At 39.1% G+C, this 18,391-nt stretch overlaps 1 protein-coding gene across 1 annotated transcript; it reads right to left on the bottom strand.

Moving 5' to 3' along the window:
• LOC135680862 (uncharacterized) lies at positions 1-18,370 on the bottom strand. The gene is made up of 21 exons (XM_065195068.2): positions 18,108-18,370; positions 16,802-16,975; positions 15,769-15,898; positions 14,820-14,995; positions 13,812-14,036; positions 13,360-13,536; positions 12,555-12,692; positions 11,989-12,248; positions 10,375-10,987; positions 9,779-9,919; positions 8,550-8,812; positions 7,909-8,095; positions 6,988-7,128; positions 5,825-6,090; positions 5,170-5,338; positions 4,255-4,486; positions 3,123-3,373; positions 2,283-2,503; positions 1,682-1,907; positions 875-1,187; positions 1-413 (listed from the first exon to the last, which is right to left on the bottom strand). Exons 1-21 carry the CDS (start codon positions 18,256-18,258, stop codon positions 143-145), a joined length of 4,725 nt encoding a protein of 1,574 aa, XP_065051140.2. The 5' UTR covers positions 18,259-18,370; the 3' UTR covers positions 1-142.
• Positions 18,371-18,391: the final 21 nt, after the last annotated feature.

The raw sequence follows: 18,391 nt of genomic DNA on the forward strand, positions 1-18,391 counted from the left end.
TTTAAAAATTTGAAACAGATGAAAGCTGACACTGGAAGCTAATACAAATTCACTTGGTAAACAGTGATTATAGACTCATTATAAAAACAGATGATGAAAACCCTAATAAAAAAAGTCTTCTGTCTTCTTGCCTTGGAAAATTTTATTTGGGGATAGGATGTAGAACAACTTGTGGCTCTGGAGCTGAAAATGCAGCTCCTGATGTCGGGCGTCCTGATTTAATTATCTTTCGGATATCATCTTTCGTCAGGGCAGCTTTGTAATAAACAACATCATTCATCTCGCCTTGGAAAATTGATTTCGCGGGGAAGAATCTCGCTCCGTAGCCAATGCGAACATCGTAATCATCAAAGTCATTAACAGCCGAAAAAATCAAATCGGAATCATTCACGCCATCTATGAATAATGTTGCCCTGTCGAGAAAGAAATTTCGTGTTGGAGTAGGGCGTGGATAGCTGGATACAGAAAAGCATCAAAATCCTTATATTTGGTCTTATCTAATCAAGGCTGAAACATCCCTTAGACAAATTATAGGCTCATAACAAAATATTTGCTGTTGGGTTCTACCAGCTTCTTTGTCATACCATTTCATATAATATCAACATTTTGGTTTTTTTCAATTTCGATTTCCACCGGCAATTTTAGTTGAAGATTATCAAGAAGGCCAAAAACGTACGTCTTGGCTCAGTAAACGCATTTCCAAATCTATGAATTGGTTAAGAGATTCGAAAGCATGATGCCCCAGATTGCAAATTCAAAAATGGATGCCCTGGCAATGTTCCACGGCATCCAGAATTTTAGGGGCAGAATGAAATTTCTTTTGCATGGATTTCCTGACAGTGCATAGGATTTAACCAACAAAATCGACAATTACCTGTTTGGGACTGTGAAAGCCTTGACCGAAAGCGCTGCATGATGCCATTTGTTGTCGTTCACTCTGATTTTACTTGATTGTTTATGTTTACCCAACTGCACTTTGATCACCCCATCTTCAATGTATATGATTTTCATGTATTCATCATAACCATCAAAGATTGTACCTACTTTGGCAATAATTGTGCCCTCATGCCGTGTCTTTATCCAAAATGAAATTGTGAAATCAGCAAATCCAAAGTTCAGCTCCTTGTTGTTTGAAGCATCAACTGGGAGGTATTTGTCCCCAGGGAAATAAATTCTGTTAACGAGGACTGAAAGAAAAAAATTGCATTAAATGAATTTGGAATGGTATTGCAGAATTCAAGCTAGTTTTCGCTTCTAACTTAAATCCAACGATATCAAAGCAAATACACAAAAAGTAGGAAGTCGTGCACTCCCTTTCCCCTTCCATTTTATCTAGCGGTCATGATAGCACAAATGAGCATCCTTTTACGAGATACGATCCCTCTATTTTTGTAACATTTTTTCCCTTTATCTTTTAAATATTTGCATATAATTCAAGTTTACTTCTTTTAGGAAAAAGTGCCCAGTTTCGTCAAGAGTATAGTTTAAAATTGAAATATATGTAAAAACAGGCAGATGCTCAAGGAGAGGTTTGCGTAGTTCATGAATGAAAGTTCGAGTTCAAAACAGGGCCAGTTTTGGTCCGAAAATGGCTCAATTTTCTTCTGAAAAAAGCTCATCAAAATTGGAAATAATAATTATAAACTTCATAAGATGATATAGAAAAAAGTAAGAAATTTACGGAGTCCTCCAACGGCCTTTTTCTCTTCTTTGGTGGGCTGAATTTCCACTGAAAGTTTCGCTGGTCCTGCACCTTTGGTTTTCGAGTCTTGTTTGATCCAATCGACTTGGCGATCCCCCTTGTAGCCGACAAGAGCCCAAGAGCCACGGTACATAGGAAAAAGTGGATAAACCGCACCGATATTTAGTAGGGCATCGCCTCCGTAATATGTGCTATGCGCAGTGTTCTAAAAAGAAAAAACGCAAACTGAGTTGGGATGTTTTGGCACTAACCTGGACTGGATGTGCTTGAGAACATTATTGGAAATATGCAATGAGGCTTCAACTTACCGGAAACTAGCATAGATTTGCATTGGTTTTAAAAGAAAAAAATTGACTAGGCAGAACGATAACACAAAAATAAGGGCAAGAGTAGCAGAAAAATGGAACCTATAATGCACAATATTGGTACAACGTTGCTACAAAATTGCCAACAAATTTGCATGAGTTGGTACAAAATAATAATTAACTTGCTACAAAGTTCAACATATAATTAAAGCATTGGCACACAGACAAAATCCAAGAAACTGGATATAGTTTCAAAGCAATATAAAGTTGCACACCTGAGTGGCAATGACAACAATGGTGTCTTTGTACAAGCCATTGATAAACTTCGCCATTTGCTTGCCGGCGTTAATGTTGGCATGGGTTGCGAAAGACTTTTTCCTGTATGGCAAACCGGTAGCTGCGTGAATAGCCACTATGTTGTGGCCATTTTTTTCTAGGGAGAATTCTTTTCCATTCACCTTTATCGAAGCTCTGGCAAGCCAACAAGAATGCCTCACTGTGGATTCAAAAATGGCAATGAAATGAAATTTATTAATAGCCAGTGGCGGTTCGTGACAGAAATTGCTTGCCGGAAAACGGGTGAATCATCATGAACACCAGGGTAAAGGTTCTCTAAAAAGTTGCATTACCCTTTTCCTGTGAAAAACACCCTGGTGCCAGTGCCACAGTTCAGTTAAAAACAACCAAAAACCTGCAATGGCACAAAGCATCATGATCTCGCCGATGGATTGACGTGGACATAAGAAATCTCAAAATTATTTCTGTTAAGATTTCGGTATTTTGACCCAATAATTGTCTATTTTCATCAACTCACAGTTATCCCCTTGATTTCTCATATGCAAAAGTAACTAAAAAACTTTCTTAGTTAGCTAAAACAATTGATCTAATACAATTAGGAGACATCAATCTCTCACATCTAGAAAATATCAACTTGCGTATATGAAATTTAAATTAACACATTACATATATACAAATCAAAAGCAGATCTGTTGCGTTCTTATTACGCCCTGCTAAATCCATGAGCTACCACCGACAATAATATTTATTGCATTATAAAATGCAGAAGGTGAGTATTGTCCATGATATCTTAAAAGGAAAATATCATAACAACTCACGCTCTGCCTTTTTGCCTCCTTTTGGCTTTTTGCCTTCTTTTGGCTTTTTGACTTTTTTTGGCTTCTTTCCTCTGTTTGGCTTTTTGCCTCCTTTTGACTTTTTGACTTTTTTTGGCTTCTTACCTCTGTTTGGCCTTCTACCTCCTTTTGATTTCGGTTTCTTTTCTCTATTGGGTTTGTTTCTTTTCGGCCCTGGACCCGGTCTCCCTATTCGTCTCCCCAATCGTGAGAACCAGCCGCCAAAAACTTCCCTGTAGAAGAGAGGTAAATGATAGAAACTTAAAAGTGGCCTGGATACCAAATGCCATAAAAAAAGAAACTCTCCTCCTTCGTTACAATATAATGTCAAAACCTTAGCTTGCGAAAGCCACAGCACAGCAAACTATGGTGGTAAAAGTGACCCTCTCTATTTCGCACAAAACCCTTTGATTATTCGTGTGAGAAAATCCTCCTGCTGCTTCAGTTCAGTTAGAAACCCAAAAGTAACAAAGATATCAAGAACCACTTAGAATCATAATGGCGCTTTGGGTAATATTTTTGGGAAATATTTTTTGTGACATGGTTCTATGATTTTGAAAGTGCCTTTCCCTAACAAAACGTCAGTTATTGCCATTCGCAACTGGTTAAATTGTCGTTCTCTATTAGTAAGAGGGGGTTTTCAGACAGTAAAAACAGATTGGCCTAGATTATTTAATGTTTCCACCTCCAATAAGCCTAGTGGCTGGCACTAAAAGCTCGAAACTGGGCTTGAAACCAACCTTTCTTCGCCTACAATCATTTTTGTCTTACTGGAAAGATGGACCTTTTGCTTCAAATCACCCCTACGTAACGAGCTTGGCAAGTTTTTTTTTGCAGAGGAAGACAGTTAAATATGGCTGGGGACGCCAAATTTGTCTGGTGATGTGGGGAAACGCTTGCAGGGGGCGTGGGGAAACGAAATATGCCCGGGTCATTCGATTTTTCGAAAGGAGGCTCCCAGTCAGGAAATTTCTCAACGAGTGATGTTTTCACCAGTCTTATTACATAAGGGCTTGTTTAAGACATGTGAAAACAGAAATCAAAACTTAAAGACTTAAGACAACATAAGAAAGTTTGAAGATAGAGGAAGAATAGATTATTGAATAGCTTTTGCCTTGAAGGATTGGTGGCGTCAACAGAACCCGATTGTTCTTCTTCTTCGTTTTCCCCTTCAGACTCGTCACCATCATCCTCATCATCCTCATCATCCTCATTACCATGATCATCATGATCGTTGAAGTCACTGAACTGCGGCATGGCATATCTTGGTTTTCTTCTTCTCTCTTCTGCCCGCTTTCGTACGACCGGATCTTCGCAGCCTTCAGACACTACTTCAATCTTGATGCCTTGAATAATGAGAGGTCTTTAATATGTAAAAGCATTGATTAAGATTACAATAACAGCAAAACTTTGGGGGATATCAGAAGATTTTTAATGGTGTCAGAAGATTTTGAATAAAATATCGGAAGCACGTCATTTGTGGGCTCAAACGATCTTTCGCCTTGTCATATTTCTAGGTGGCTAGGATTTGAGAGGGCGCCTTCCCACCTAAACCCCTTCCCCTCATTTCTAATGGTTAAACTGAAGCAGAGTCAATAAAAACAAGCAAGGTGAAAGAACTTATAATATTACCTAATGGAATCATTAACATAGAATAATGTAAACTTTATCAATCAGGAAAACGTTGCCAAATGAAAAGCAGAAATATGGCCGGTAGAATCACACTTAAGCCCCGGCCAAATGACTCGATTTTTCACTCGATTTTTTACTTAACAAGAAATTGTAGGGTCACTTTCTCGCTTTGTCGATTCAAATGGCGTCGAGTGCTGTCGAGTGAAGTTTGACCTTGTCCAAAAAAGCCGAGAGAAAAAGTTGGTGTCGAATGAAAATCGATTTGTTTGATCTTCTTTGTTTGACTTCGCTCGATTTTGAGATCAAATTGATTTGGCCAAGGCTTTAGGCCAGAGGACTTATTCACAATTCACAAAACCGTCCTCTTTTTAACATAATGATATAAAGCGGATCCTACCTTTGCCTTCTGGTTTGGTAGTGGTTGGTTCCGTTGTTGGTCTTGGGGTTGTCTTTAACTGAACTGCAGCCTCAGGGGGGTACGTGCTGCATTTATCGCTGTCCATCACAATGTCATCAATAGCCATGTCACTCTGAATTCCACGGTCAACAACCCCCTCAATCACAATCTATAAAGATAATGTAAGTTTTTTAAATGGAGGTTGAGTGGGGATATCAGCTCGTAAAATGCAACCTACGACTTAATTTCAATTGAAACCTAAGTAGAAGCAGCAAAATGTAAACAACAAATGTGGAGCGAAAATGGAAAGGTGCGAGCGTTCTTTCCCTAGAGTTCACTTCCACAGTGAAGGAAACTTGTTTGTCAACTGTGTCACAATGAGACGCTTCAACTTCGTATGAACTCTGAAATTTTAAACGATTTGATATCTCTTTCTTGCATTCAGACCCATTTAGGCAAACAGTTAGAGAAATCAATTTGGTATGCTGCCTTCATCGATGCTTTATAATAACTTAAATTCAAGAAAAGAAATCGCCATAATCATCAGCTATGAGCTCATACCCTATCTCCTTCTTTCCCCATCCGTCTCTTACCCTTTTAACCCTAAGGAACCATGCATTACCAATTAGTTTCGTATTTACGCAAAATATTTTACCACAAAGTTATACAGGTTGACGTCCTGCAAGGATACTTTAGCCTCCATCCAATTCTGGCCTTGATTTCCTTTTAGTGTCCATAACAATGTCTTTGATCTTTCTCCCGCAGCCCGGGTAAAAACATTCAATGTTCCCATCGTTCGACCATACATGTGATAATAGAATGTCAGACAGGAAATTTCGCTTGCTTTGAATGGAACGCTCTGCAGACGCGCAGTGTCGCCTCGTCTTGCTGGCCAGCTCGCCTCCAAATAGAGGTAATGCCCTACGAAAACCAAATTAAAGCTCCTTTTATCAAAAATTATATTTTACAGCAAAATAAAAATAGAGTAATACACTTAAAAACAAGAACAAAAAATTGTTCAAAAATCGAGAGCGTTTTCAGAGTTTCGGAGGTAGTGGTCTACCGATCAAAAACAATTTGCAATAAACTTATAACTCTAGTGATACTGTTGGAGAGGTGGATTTTCTTGAAGACAATTCAAATAGCAAAAGTATGCATGCAGAATGTTTGACTCTGGAGAGAGAATGGTTCTAGCATCTTATCCAAAGGCTACAGTTCTCGATAGCTCTCTTGCTAAAACTTTCTTTCTTAGAGGCATTCCAGTTTGAAGAAACATTTTTTCCGTGAAAGCATATTCAGTCACTAGGCACAACGTAAAGCAGTAATCTGGAATCCTACACTGTACTCTGTATAAGTAGCTAAAACTCAAAAATAATAAATATGAAATAGCTAATGACAAACTAAAAATTAAATCACCCGTCCCAAAATACTCGAAAGGATAATATCAAACTAGGAGAACGAATTAGGGTGACTATCTGCATCAACAATGTAGCTTCTGGCTTCTCCTGCAACCATTCCAACGAGAAATCATAGTGATCATCCAGCTTTTACATCAGAGCAAGGCAGGTCATTCTTTACTTGAAGCCTAGAATATGCAATTCGAAGGTGCCCTCTTTATAAAGACTTGCCTGTATGAAATTTGCATGATGCGTGAAACAACTAGCCATTAAGCGTGAAACTCGGAGTAGCAGGTTAGAACTGTACTGCTCTATACACTAAAAAGCGCATACAACCCTGCCTATACGGCATCGAGCACTGACAGACCGGTAAACAGTTATTTTCATTTGACAAATTTTATCTAATTTAATACATACAAACCTTTTCCACTTTTATATGTGTGATCGAATCTGGGACCTGTTAAAATAGTAGGGGTTCCACGAGATCGTTTTTGCCATTCCAACTTCCCTTTCACATTCTTCCAAAAGATGCATTCAGATTCAAAATCACAGGAGTAATGAGCTGAAACAAACAACAAAATACACTCATACTTTTGTACACAAAGCATTTTCAGATGGTCTGCAAAAGCAACATAGAAATTTTAAATTTTTCAAGTTTCAAAGGTATGTTTCGGAACACTTTGAGAGCAAAGATCGAGTTAGGCATCTGCCTCATATTACAGCGTTGAGAGAACATGACTCTCCCACGAAGAATAAAGTGATTTTGACCAATACCATGCATGGAAAAGCAATGAAATTTGTATTTTGACAAATTCTGCATAAAATGAATCAAGTTTCAATTCTTACAGGGGGCGTTGCCACCGACTGCCCCATATTACGGCGCTGGGAGAATCATCATCAAAGCACACGAAAAACACGCATTTATTGGTTAAATTTTGCAAGAAGCATCGTAATTTTGTGGCAGGCTAATAAATTTGTTACTGTTGCTGTTATCTTGAAAGGTTTGGCATGTTTTTCTTCTCCCTTTTACTGCACTGAAGTCATATATTCGTGCGAATGTATAAGTTAGACGCACGGATGAGCCTCGTACTCGTGGAGGAAACAAAAAACGGGCCTAATTGAGCTAGAATGTCGAAGATAGATTTTTTGAAAGTTTTTAGGAGTAAATCGATAAAACTCTGGAAGATATTTTATTTGACAGATTTCATCTCGAAGATAATCACTAAAACTCGCGCTTAAAGCCTTTTCTGAGGACTTTCCTATTTTACGGCAACAGTCACTTCTCCATATTACCGCTGCCCTATATTACGGCGTTCCGCACCACCCAACCTCAAAAAATTACCTTTTGGTATTGGTTGTGTTGTTGTTGTTGCCATTGTGGTCGTTGGAACAGTTGTTGGCAAAGCGGTAGTGACAACCGTTATTTTGGCACCAGATGGTACCGTGTCACAGTTCGCAATACCCAACGACATGTCATCGATAGCAATGTCACTGAAATAACTTCGGCCAATCACCCCTTCAATGATTATCTGTTAAAAGGAAACGAATCCAAGTTTTTCTTGTTTTATTTGTTCAAATCAACAAGCATAAAGCATACAAAGAATCAGCCGCCATCAGCCAATGATGAAAGCAACAGGCGACAACTCTACTGGTCTTCGTTACCTTCTCTTTCAGCATTCAAAGAAAGTTTCTTAGGGCTCGAATATCCGAACCGCAATTACAACTGAACTTTTCAATCTCTTCACTGGCCAGATAATGAAATTGTAAGGTACCCTATTTCAATGTGAGTGAGATCCCCATGTAGCCTACATTAAACCACTTAAGGAGAAGCTCTACATGAAAACGAGGGTACACGAAAACGAGATAACGTGATCAACAGGAGCCATGAGCAGCAACGTTACCTAAATGCTCCAAATGCATGTTGGGATCTCGAATTTAAAATGTTTTCTCGGTAGTGAGCATTTATCAAAAATTGCTTCATACCTGAAATGGGAAACTTTTTCCAGGGAGTGGAACTTTTGCTGGCTTCCATCCTTGCCCTTGGTTACCTCCTAATGACCATAGCAGCACATCGTTTTCATCAACACTATTCCTTTGGTAAACATTTAGCTCACCCATCGTGTTTCCAAACATGAAATAGTAGAAAGATAAGCAAGAGTATTCACTAGCTTCGAAATTCTTGCTGATAAGTCGCACAATATCTCCTTGTGTGCCAGGCGAACTTGACTCCATATAAATGTAATGACCTGGAAGAAGCAAAGCAGCTTTAGCACTATGATTTTTCTCTTATTGCATTGAACCCCAACTCAATGTTTCTTTCATATCTTCCAGAGGTCATTGCCCCCTCAATTCTACCCTAATAGATGTAATGCAAAACATTTAAAATGTTTACGAAGCTTTTCACTATCGAATGTTCACGATTGACAAATATAAGCATAAAAGTACCCATGATTCACTGAACCAGACAGAATGACTCTCCCACTTTTTTAAAGAAGTTCCTTTATTCAAGGTGCTTGATAGGCAAAAAAACAGTATTGGGGTTCTAAATCTGCAGTTTTTTATGCGGGCCTTTACTGTATACGAAGCTTCTCTACCTAGTCACGGCCACCAGAAACGGGGGAGGCTGAAGAGAGGGGGCAACTCCATTTAGTGACAAATTTTATTTTTCTTTGGTTCAGACAGAGCATTCGCTGAAGGGCCTTAAAATTTTATTTGCCGGCAATATCAGACAGAGATTCAAACCTAGTTCATACGCATGTAGTTAGATTTTCAAGCATTGGAACGTTTTAGGCATGGCATTATAGACGTTTTTACTGGCAAGAAGTTTTTCAGAACAGAACCTTTTCTATGTAGTCTTTTTCTACGTAGTTGTATGAGTGTTTTAGCCGAAAACATGATGTTCAGGGTTCTGTTCATTGGTAAGGTCTCGTAATGTTCAATCCGTAAATTTTCCCTTTTTAACCAAAAATTTTCTGCAGTCAGTAATTTTTTCAAGCTTAAAAATCGGAGCGATCTCTTGAAATAAAATGGACATAGAGTCATTATCCTTAAGAGGTCATTTAGATCTGTTCGCTTAAATAACAATTTCTAATGTAAATTGCTTAGAATTTGCTTGGCTACAGTATATTACTATTCAAATGATTGACAAAAAGCAGAGACATAAAACCCCCGTGACGCTTTGTCTCTGGCACCCGCCTCAAAAGGTTGCTCACCTCTTCGGTCTCCGATGGTATGGTCAACGTAGGGACCGGTTTGTGGAGTTGGCGTATTCCCTGAGCCCCGTCGCCATTTTATTTTGGTGTCCATTGGTTTCCAAGCTGCACATTTTGACTCAAAATCACAGAAATGATCATCTACAAAAAATTAAGGCAACAAATCTATACCGATTTTGTGTTTGCTAGACAATTAAATGGAGTTAAAATCCTTAAATTAGCTTTGATAAATGGGGACCACGAATGAGCTGGCTGGAGGAAACTCAAGACATTTAGTGATCTTTTGCTTTTAACTCTCAGGGTATCAAAAAGCCAAATTCATGATGCGCAATGCGGTCCATGGTCAAAGGTTATAGGTATCCAGTGCAACAACAGAAAAAATAAAGCTTAAGACAGTGTTCTTATTTATAAGAAAATCTCGAATTAAAACTTTGTGGTTGGGAACAAGCAAGAGGTCTAGATTGAGAGAAGGCTAATAACAAGCGAAAATGGATGATGCGATTGGGTAGAGCCCACAGGACGCTTGCAGACATCATCCTTACCCTTCTTTAAAGTACTGAGATTACTCAAAAAAATTAAGGGCATTTAAGAAGTACCATGAGGAAGGGTGGTGGGAGATCCTGTAGTCGGTGGCTCAGTACTAGTAGTTGGCTTTTTTATTGTAGTTGGTGGCGGAGGATATGTTGTTTGGGCCTCTGTAGTTGTTTGCGGTGGAGGTGCAGTTGTTGTTGTTGTTGTTGTTGCTGTTGTTGGAGGTTGGGTTGTTTTAGCCGCAGTAGTTGTTTGTGGAGGAGCAGTGGTTGTTGTTGTTGGAGGTTTGGTTGTTTGCTCCTTTGTAGTTGTTTGCGGAGGAGGAGGAACTATTGTAGTTTTTGGCGGAGGTGGGGGGTTTGTAGTTACATTTTCCTTGGTAACTGGTGGAACAGTAGTGGTAATTGGTAAAGGCGGTATTTCGGATTTTGGTAGTGGTAAATTGGTTTTTCTGGTTGGAGGCATTGGCGGAGTGACGATCAACTTTTTTGTAGTGGTTGCTTTCTCTGTAGATGGTGAGGTTTTTGGCGCAGAAGACGTCGTCACAACTGGTGCATTGGTGGTTGGTGGTTTGGCTGCTACTGGTGGAAAAACCAAGCAAGCATTATCAGAGATTACGATATCATCGATGGCTGCATCACTACGAAAGTCTTTGCCGATTGTACCAGAAATAATAACCTATGAGGGAACAAAATTAAGCTATCTGAAATCAACCTGAAGTAAAAGTAAACACAATTTGAAATTAATGAAAGATGATCCAGTACAAAAGTTACATTTTCCATCTGAAAATTCGTTTCTACCATTTACAATGTGTGCAATATCCCTCCAACTGAGATATTAAGCTATAATTGTTAAAGGTATAATTGTTAGTTTATGTAATATTTAACAGATCTAATCATTTTGATATTCAGAAAATATTATTTCAAACAAGCTTTTAATAATGTACAGTTTCAAAATAGTACGCAAAAGCGGAGCTCAACAAAGCAGCGCACAAAATACATTCTCTATCCATTGAAAAACCAAACAAAAGGTAATAAAAAGGTTTTTTTAGTATGAAGACCGGTGTGGTTTTTGGCGCAAGGGTGTTCTCCCATCCACACAAAAGAATTGCGTTCCTAGTTGCGTTGCGTAAAGATCGCTACACCGGGCCTGTGCAAACCATACCGGGCTCGTTCCGGAGCGTACTCATTGACCCAGTACGATAAGAACATAATGGCTGTTCACATAATACCTATAATACAGGATTCACAGAGCGACGCTATGCTCCGCACTCGGTATTATTGTTAAGAAAGCCGCTGCGCAAAACTGGCACTCAGAATGTAGCTTCAGTGCACAGCGTCTAGGATTCATGCATTCACACGAGCCTGTAAGTGATGCAGAACACTCTTAAACCACATCCAAAGCGGAGTCATCTGATTCCACACAAAAAAATATACAAAGCGCATCGTATTCAAGCGTTGTTGTGTGACTTCAAGGCCTATCTGGCAAATTCAATACATAATGAAAAGCATTTTCCAACCAGCACTGGGCAAGGAATGGTTCTAATGCGAGAACACCAAGCTAAAACCATCAAACCGCTGAATACTATCATATAATTGCTACTCTCTGACTCATGTAAAAGTGACTTTCTTTTTAACAGCTGAGCCCGGGTAGGGACATGTACGAGATTGTCTTCTTACCTTATACGTTCCGCTAAAGACTGGCAAAGGAAGCGTCCCAAGGAACCATGAGTTTCCCTGATCACCGAAAAGAGACCAGACAGTAGTCCTGATACCCTCAACTTCCAGTTGCACGGCGATTGATCCAATTGTATTGCCATGCATGCAGTACCAAAACGCAAAACACCGCGGCCTCTGGCTACCTTGGAGAGCTGGGGACGAGATTTTCGCGATATCGCCTTCACTTCTAGGTGAGCTGGATTCAACGAACAGATAAAACCCTAAAAAAGAGACTAGCCTCGTTTATGAGGTCACGTGAACCATCCAGATGATGGAGAATGCAAATCTATATTTTCTTAGTTACAAATATTGATTAATTTTCATTACGATTCTAGCTAGGAGAATATCAAGGCTATGAATATGCACACAGGCTAAGAGTGCACACTCAATCTAAGTATTATAAAAGTTGTTTATGCCAAGAAAAATTAATTAGATAATTGAATATGACATAAGAAGATAATGTAAGATACTTTAAGCGAAAAACAGAAATCAAAAGTTGAGGGATCATGGAGCAGAAATAAAGGTACCGTTTTCATTTCCTTTTGTGTGATCAAAGGGAGGTCCCGTGTAGGGCGATGGTGTTCTTCCTTTCGTTCTTTGCCAATCGAAATTGTCATCATTAAGGTTTGACCACGTGCAAAGGCCACTTTCGAAATCACAGCTAGCTGGATAACAAATAGCAAGGTTAAATCAAGTGAAGAATTTCCAAAATTTAATATACTAACCAGTTGATGGGGCTTTTGCATTTAGTTTTCCATCTTGGGAAGCTAAAGGGTTAAGGCTTGAGTGTGCCCGGAAAGCTTGACGGGTTTTTATCTATTCTCATGTTGATTTATTGTATGACTGCGAAGGAGAAACAACTGTGTGCGACTGTGTGACGTTTTATTAATAAAAATCCAAGGTGCTTAAAGGGAATGTGGCTGCGAAGGAGAAACGTTTCATACACACTCTCTTGCTTCTCCTCCCCAGTGACCATTCTTCTTAGCAGCTCGAATTCTTTTTAATACAAATGTTTTCCAATGTATTTATTAAACATAAAGGAGACGTTGGGAAAGTCTACATCTGTAATGGTCAAATACAACCGCATTTGAAGTCTACTGGAAGCAAGCCTTATTATTATGTATTATTTGTCTTTGGTATTCTTTTTTTAAGGTATGAACACAATGAAGGTATGCAATGAACACAAACTAAAAGTAGTCACTTTGTAGTGAGAAGGAGGCTGCCTCACTTTGTAGTGAGAAGGAGGGTCCCCTTACCAAGTACCATGTAAGTACCAATAAAATCATAATATTTGTACTACAAAAATAAAAAAAGCGGATAAGGTTTACAAACCGGTACATGCAAATTTGTTGCATTCACGACTCTCCACTGCTACGCCTTCGCAGTACTTGCCACCAGATTTTGGCGCAGGGTTGTTGCAAGAACGTGACCTAATCTGTATTCCCCCACCACATGAAACGTCACAAGGAAGCCATTCAGACCAAGCACCATACTTTCCATCAATGGGATCTGGAGAGCGAGGATTTCATAATTTCTAACAACCACACTCAAAGAAGACATGAGAATGAGAATCCATTTTTTTGGGAACAGTAAAGATAGTTATAGGTATAAAAGCGATATTTGCTAGGTACACAAGGGGTTTGGAAGCTACCCGAAACTTCATTACTCAATACAAGGCTATAACAGATGAAATCATCAGAGAATGCCAACCTTGTTTAGGCTCACTTATCTATCTTATTTGCATAAAGTATGATAATTATATGATATATTATAACATTCATTACCCTCTTTGCACTTGTAGAGCAATGCGATCTGCTTGATGTCTGTATCACTAAGTCCACTTCGCTGGCCTAACTTCACTGGAAAGGTAGCATTGACAAGTTCAATCGTATCACGTCCATTCTTTGAAAAAGCTCTGGGGCCATAATGCATCACAGAATTGTAGTCATATGGAGAACCAAGAGAGTCTATTTCTCCTTTGTCATATTTTTTAAACTGACTTGAATATCCTAAAAGAAAATATTGTTAGCAGATCATTAGCATTAAATTTTTTTCGCCCGTTCTTCTAGACGCTTGCCCGTTCGAGCACCTCCCACAAAGTGCTTGAGTACAGATCCATTTGCAACGTAAACTTAGTCATCTATCTGGTTCTAGTAAAATTGAAATCCAGCAATAGCTGAATTTATTTCTTAGGAATTCTCACTTCAAAGTTGAAGTGACAAATAGAAGACGTTTGGACACCAACATGTTGATGAGAGGGACATCAACAAGTTAAAACAAAGTTCCTTAAATAACAACAACATAGCAATCAAAGTTTTAATAATGTCACCAAGGGTCCCAACTTTTTTATCCCAGGCCCCAAAAAAGCTCTCGGTGGGCTTGAAAACATCCATGTTGGGACAATGCCATTAGGGTATTGAATGCAGCATATTATCCAAACACGGCAGGCATCTGGAACAGTCTTAGGCTCGGTCTTGGTGGATGTTTGAAAAATATTATTTTCACAATTTTCTACTAAACCTTTTACTGAAATGATCATGTCAAGCTTGAAACCAAGCATAGCGACACCGGTAACCTTGAGATGCCTCCTTATGATGTGACCAGCATGCATTGCAAACTGAAGGGTCAATCGCAATACTGGATTTGATGAATGGGAATTTAAGGATGGATCTTGTCGTTAAAAGCTTTCTTCCTTGCAAAACGTTCAGGGCCTTTTATGTAACGCAAAACGTCACCTAGACAAAGAGAACTAAAGCTCTAAGAAGTTCATCACATAAAATAAACATCCTCACCATCCAAAACATTCTCGTATATGACTTTTACGTATTTATCACGATCTGGTCGACTCTGTTCATGCCAAAACCCAATTGCATGCATCAACTCATGAATGACAACACCTTTGTGTCCGCATCCGGATCCAACTGAAATTTGCTGTTTTCCACCAACACGACCAATTAATGACCAACACCTTTAATTTAAGAAGAATCATATTCTGTATAAAAAAATGAGATGAAAATTTATATGAGCGTGGAAAGGACACACTTGTGACTACCCGCTGTAAAATATCCTTCAAGAATAACTTTTAGGATTATATCAATCATCCCACGCACCAGGTCAGCCCAGAGAACTCACATTTCTTGGATGCAGAGGGCGAAAGAGAAGAAAGTTAAGATGAGCTGGATAACTTATTTGTTTATGTCGAAGGAGACCCAAAATCTGACTTTTCTAGTTATTGAAAATTTCGGTAAAAAAAATGTGGGTTTCAAAAAAATTCGGAGGAATTCATTTTCGGTTTCCCGGCTTCACCGAAAATAAATCTCACCGAAACTTTTGGAACTCAATGTAAACAATGCATGTAATTGTTCCATTTTTCGGACCGTTCACTTGTTCCATTTCGTCTCATTGTGAATGGTTCACAATCATTCCCGTGTAAATGGGGCCTAAGTATTTTTGTCCGAAACTCATTAGAGTAGAAACGTTAATTAATGACTAAAGGAAAACAGATATTAATATATAGATTCGGGTCACAATTAGCGGTCGCCGATTGGTCAAAACATGGGACCAATCGAATGAGTTATACTCCCTATTGGGTTACTCTCGATTTAACACGATGTATCTGATCAATGCTGGACTATCACTTAAAGAGACTCCATAAAATGGGAATGACAAAGGTTGTAATAATATTTGGTACGCACGAGTATGTAAGGGTCCATTTAAAAGAAAATAATCTAAAAAACTCACCCTCCACCTTTTAAAAAGTGTACGTAGCTAGGTTCAGTTGTTCGAGGCTTTATTTGGATGCAGGTCTTCGTATTGATATCGTTAATTGCAGCCTTGATTGCTGATAGGGTTTGCCCACCTTCTTCTTTCACTGAAATACGAGTAAAAAGTTTCAACAATTTTCTTTTTTATAAGAAACAGGGCCACGAAATGGGGAGGGGGGCAGGACCCCACTTTTTTGGAAAACAAAAGAGTTTTTTTAAAAATCTTTTGTTATGATTCTCAAAGCTTCCCTTGCCCCCCCCCCCCCCCCACTTTCCAACTTGCGTCGGGGCCCATGAGAAACAATAACAAATTCTCTATACTGAAAGTTTTCATGGCATTAATTACTCAAAGTTTTTTTACCTTCAAGGTTGCTTCCTAAAGTTGCTTATAGGTTTATATTGGTATAACACATACAGCCGTAGGATACAGGACACAGGGAGTAAGTGGCCCCCATTTTTTAGAAACTCAGAAAATAGCGCAAGTTTCTTTTAGAGAGCTTCTAGTTAAAAAGTGAAATCAATCAATACAGGCTCGTTTTAATCAAGGAAGATGGATCGATATTTGGGCTGAAAATTTCCCTTACCAAATTTGGCGATTCTCACGTTAGTCAATTCCTTTGACTTTGCCGCAAGGCTGCTTTCATAACTGGAGCTGCTTCAGATATTTTAAGGGGGGGGGGGCTAAAAAATCATCTAGATGGGGATCGTCTTAGTAAAACCAACAAATGTTCTTAAAAGATTTAAGACGTTTATTGCTTTCCAGGAAAAAAAGGTTCTTGTCCAGAGCTTCGTATATTCCAATTTCAGCTATTGTCCCTTCTTCTGGGGTGGGACGTTAAATGTTTTTTTCACCTACGAAGGTTCAAAATTTTACTCGGTTTTTGTTCTTTTCGGGTTCTAGAGATATGTACTGTATGTGCCACCGTTTAAGTCATTAGGGTCCCTTCTTCTGGGGTGGGACGCCCCTTTTTATGGGGCTGATGGCGATTCATTTGATCGATTTAACTTACTGATTTCGTCCGCGACTGTGTAATATACTGTGCGGTTTGGCCACAGATCCTCAACAAATCCCGTAGCACCGAACCCGAGAGGTCTTTGGCCTCGAAACACTATATCTTTTGTTCGCCTATGCAACAGAATATCTCCTTCAAATACACCGCCATCATCGCCAGTTGAATCCGGTTCTAGAAATAGATATTAAATAACACGTTATGCCCATAAGCCTGGTGTCCATATACAGTGAAACCCCGTAAATAACGCCACCAACGGGCCACCAAAAATTGGCCGTATTAACGGGGTGGCCGTATTAACGAGGGAGGGTCAAATTTTGGAGTTTAAGGGATAGAAAAAATTATGGAAATGTAGATAAAATTATAAAAAAATCCTGGTCCTGGTCCTGGGTTCTTGGGGCTTAATCACCAAATCATGTTCATGATATTCCAAAAAATCGGCGACTCTTGACTGCTTCGTTCTGCGTTCCAGCCAATCATTTTGAGTACTAATGGGGTGGACTTATAAAGAATCCGGCTGTTTGGGATCGCAAAATGTGGCTGCTGGCCGTATCAACGGGAGGCCGCATTAACGGGGTTTTTATGAGAATATGTATGGCCGTTTTTCCAGGCCAAAGAAATGTGGCCGTAATAACGAGGTGGCCTTATTAACAAAGTGGTCGTAAGGCGGGGTTCCACTGTAATCGTGACGATTGTCACAGTCATAGAAATGTGTGCGACGATCCTGACGATCATATGGAAAAGTCAATTTCCTTGAAGTCACGATTGTCGCTGTCGTGGAGATAGAAACTGGTTCTATCTCGACGATCGAAATAAAAATTTTGACGATCTTGGGGACTGTGACGATTGTGACGATCAAATGGAAACCAGGCTTAAGCAGAGAGAGCAGTTCGCAGAATAACCAACCAAAAGTAAACAAAGGCTGGTCTTCTGACCCCCTGAAAATTTGTCTGTCATGTGTGGAGAAATTTGGCCTAGTTAAACCTCAAGAAACAACACATCTTTAGTCGACGAATCAAGTCTTAGACAGATCCAGAGCTGATGTAAATACGATTGCATCAGATGTAATAATTATACATTTGACCCATCGTGAACTATCAATTCATTATATAAATATGCAAGCCAATTAAAAAATAATCAAATGAAGTAAAACCTATACGGGGGCAATAATGGTAATGATGATTGGTAATGATTAATTAGGTTTTAATTAGCTTTAATATAGTAGTGTATGTTTACCAACCTAAAAGGAAGTAAAGAAAAAATGATAACAGTAACGAGGATGGTCTTTTTAATATGACCAACTTACTTATGAGAATCCCATTTTCTTTGTTGATTGTAATGATGCCATCAAGTATGGCCTCTGTATCTTTTGTCTCTGTCGCTTGTGCCTCATAGATTCGATTGCAGATGACCAAAACAAGGACAAGGGCAGCGCAGTGGGAAGTGTGTAGCTCCATATCTAACAATTAACCAACTGAATCTGCAATGCAATTGTTTTAGTAAATCATTTCGCTTCCAACTGAAATAGGAAGCCTCTATTGTGGGTTGGGCATCAATTTCCAAAGCTGTCTTCTTTCTGACGTCGGTTTT

Source organism: Rhopilema esculentum, chromosome 18 (assembly GCF_057945365.1).
Source record: "Rhopilema esculentum isolate cy_ngs chromosome 18, ASM5794536v1, whole genome shotgun sequence".
Lineage (NCBI taxonomy): Eukaryota > Metazoa > Cnidaria > Scyphozoa > Rhizostomeae > Rhizostomatidae > Rhopilema > Rhopilema esculentum.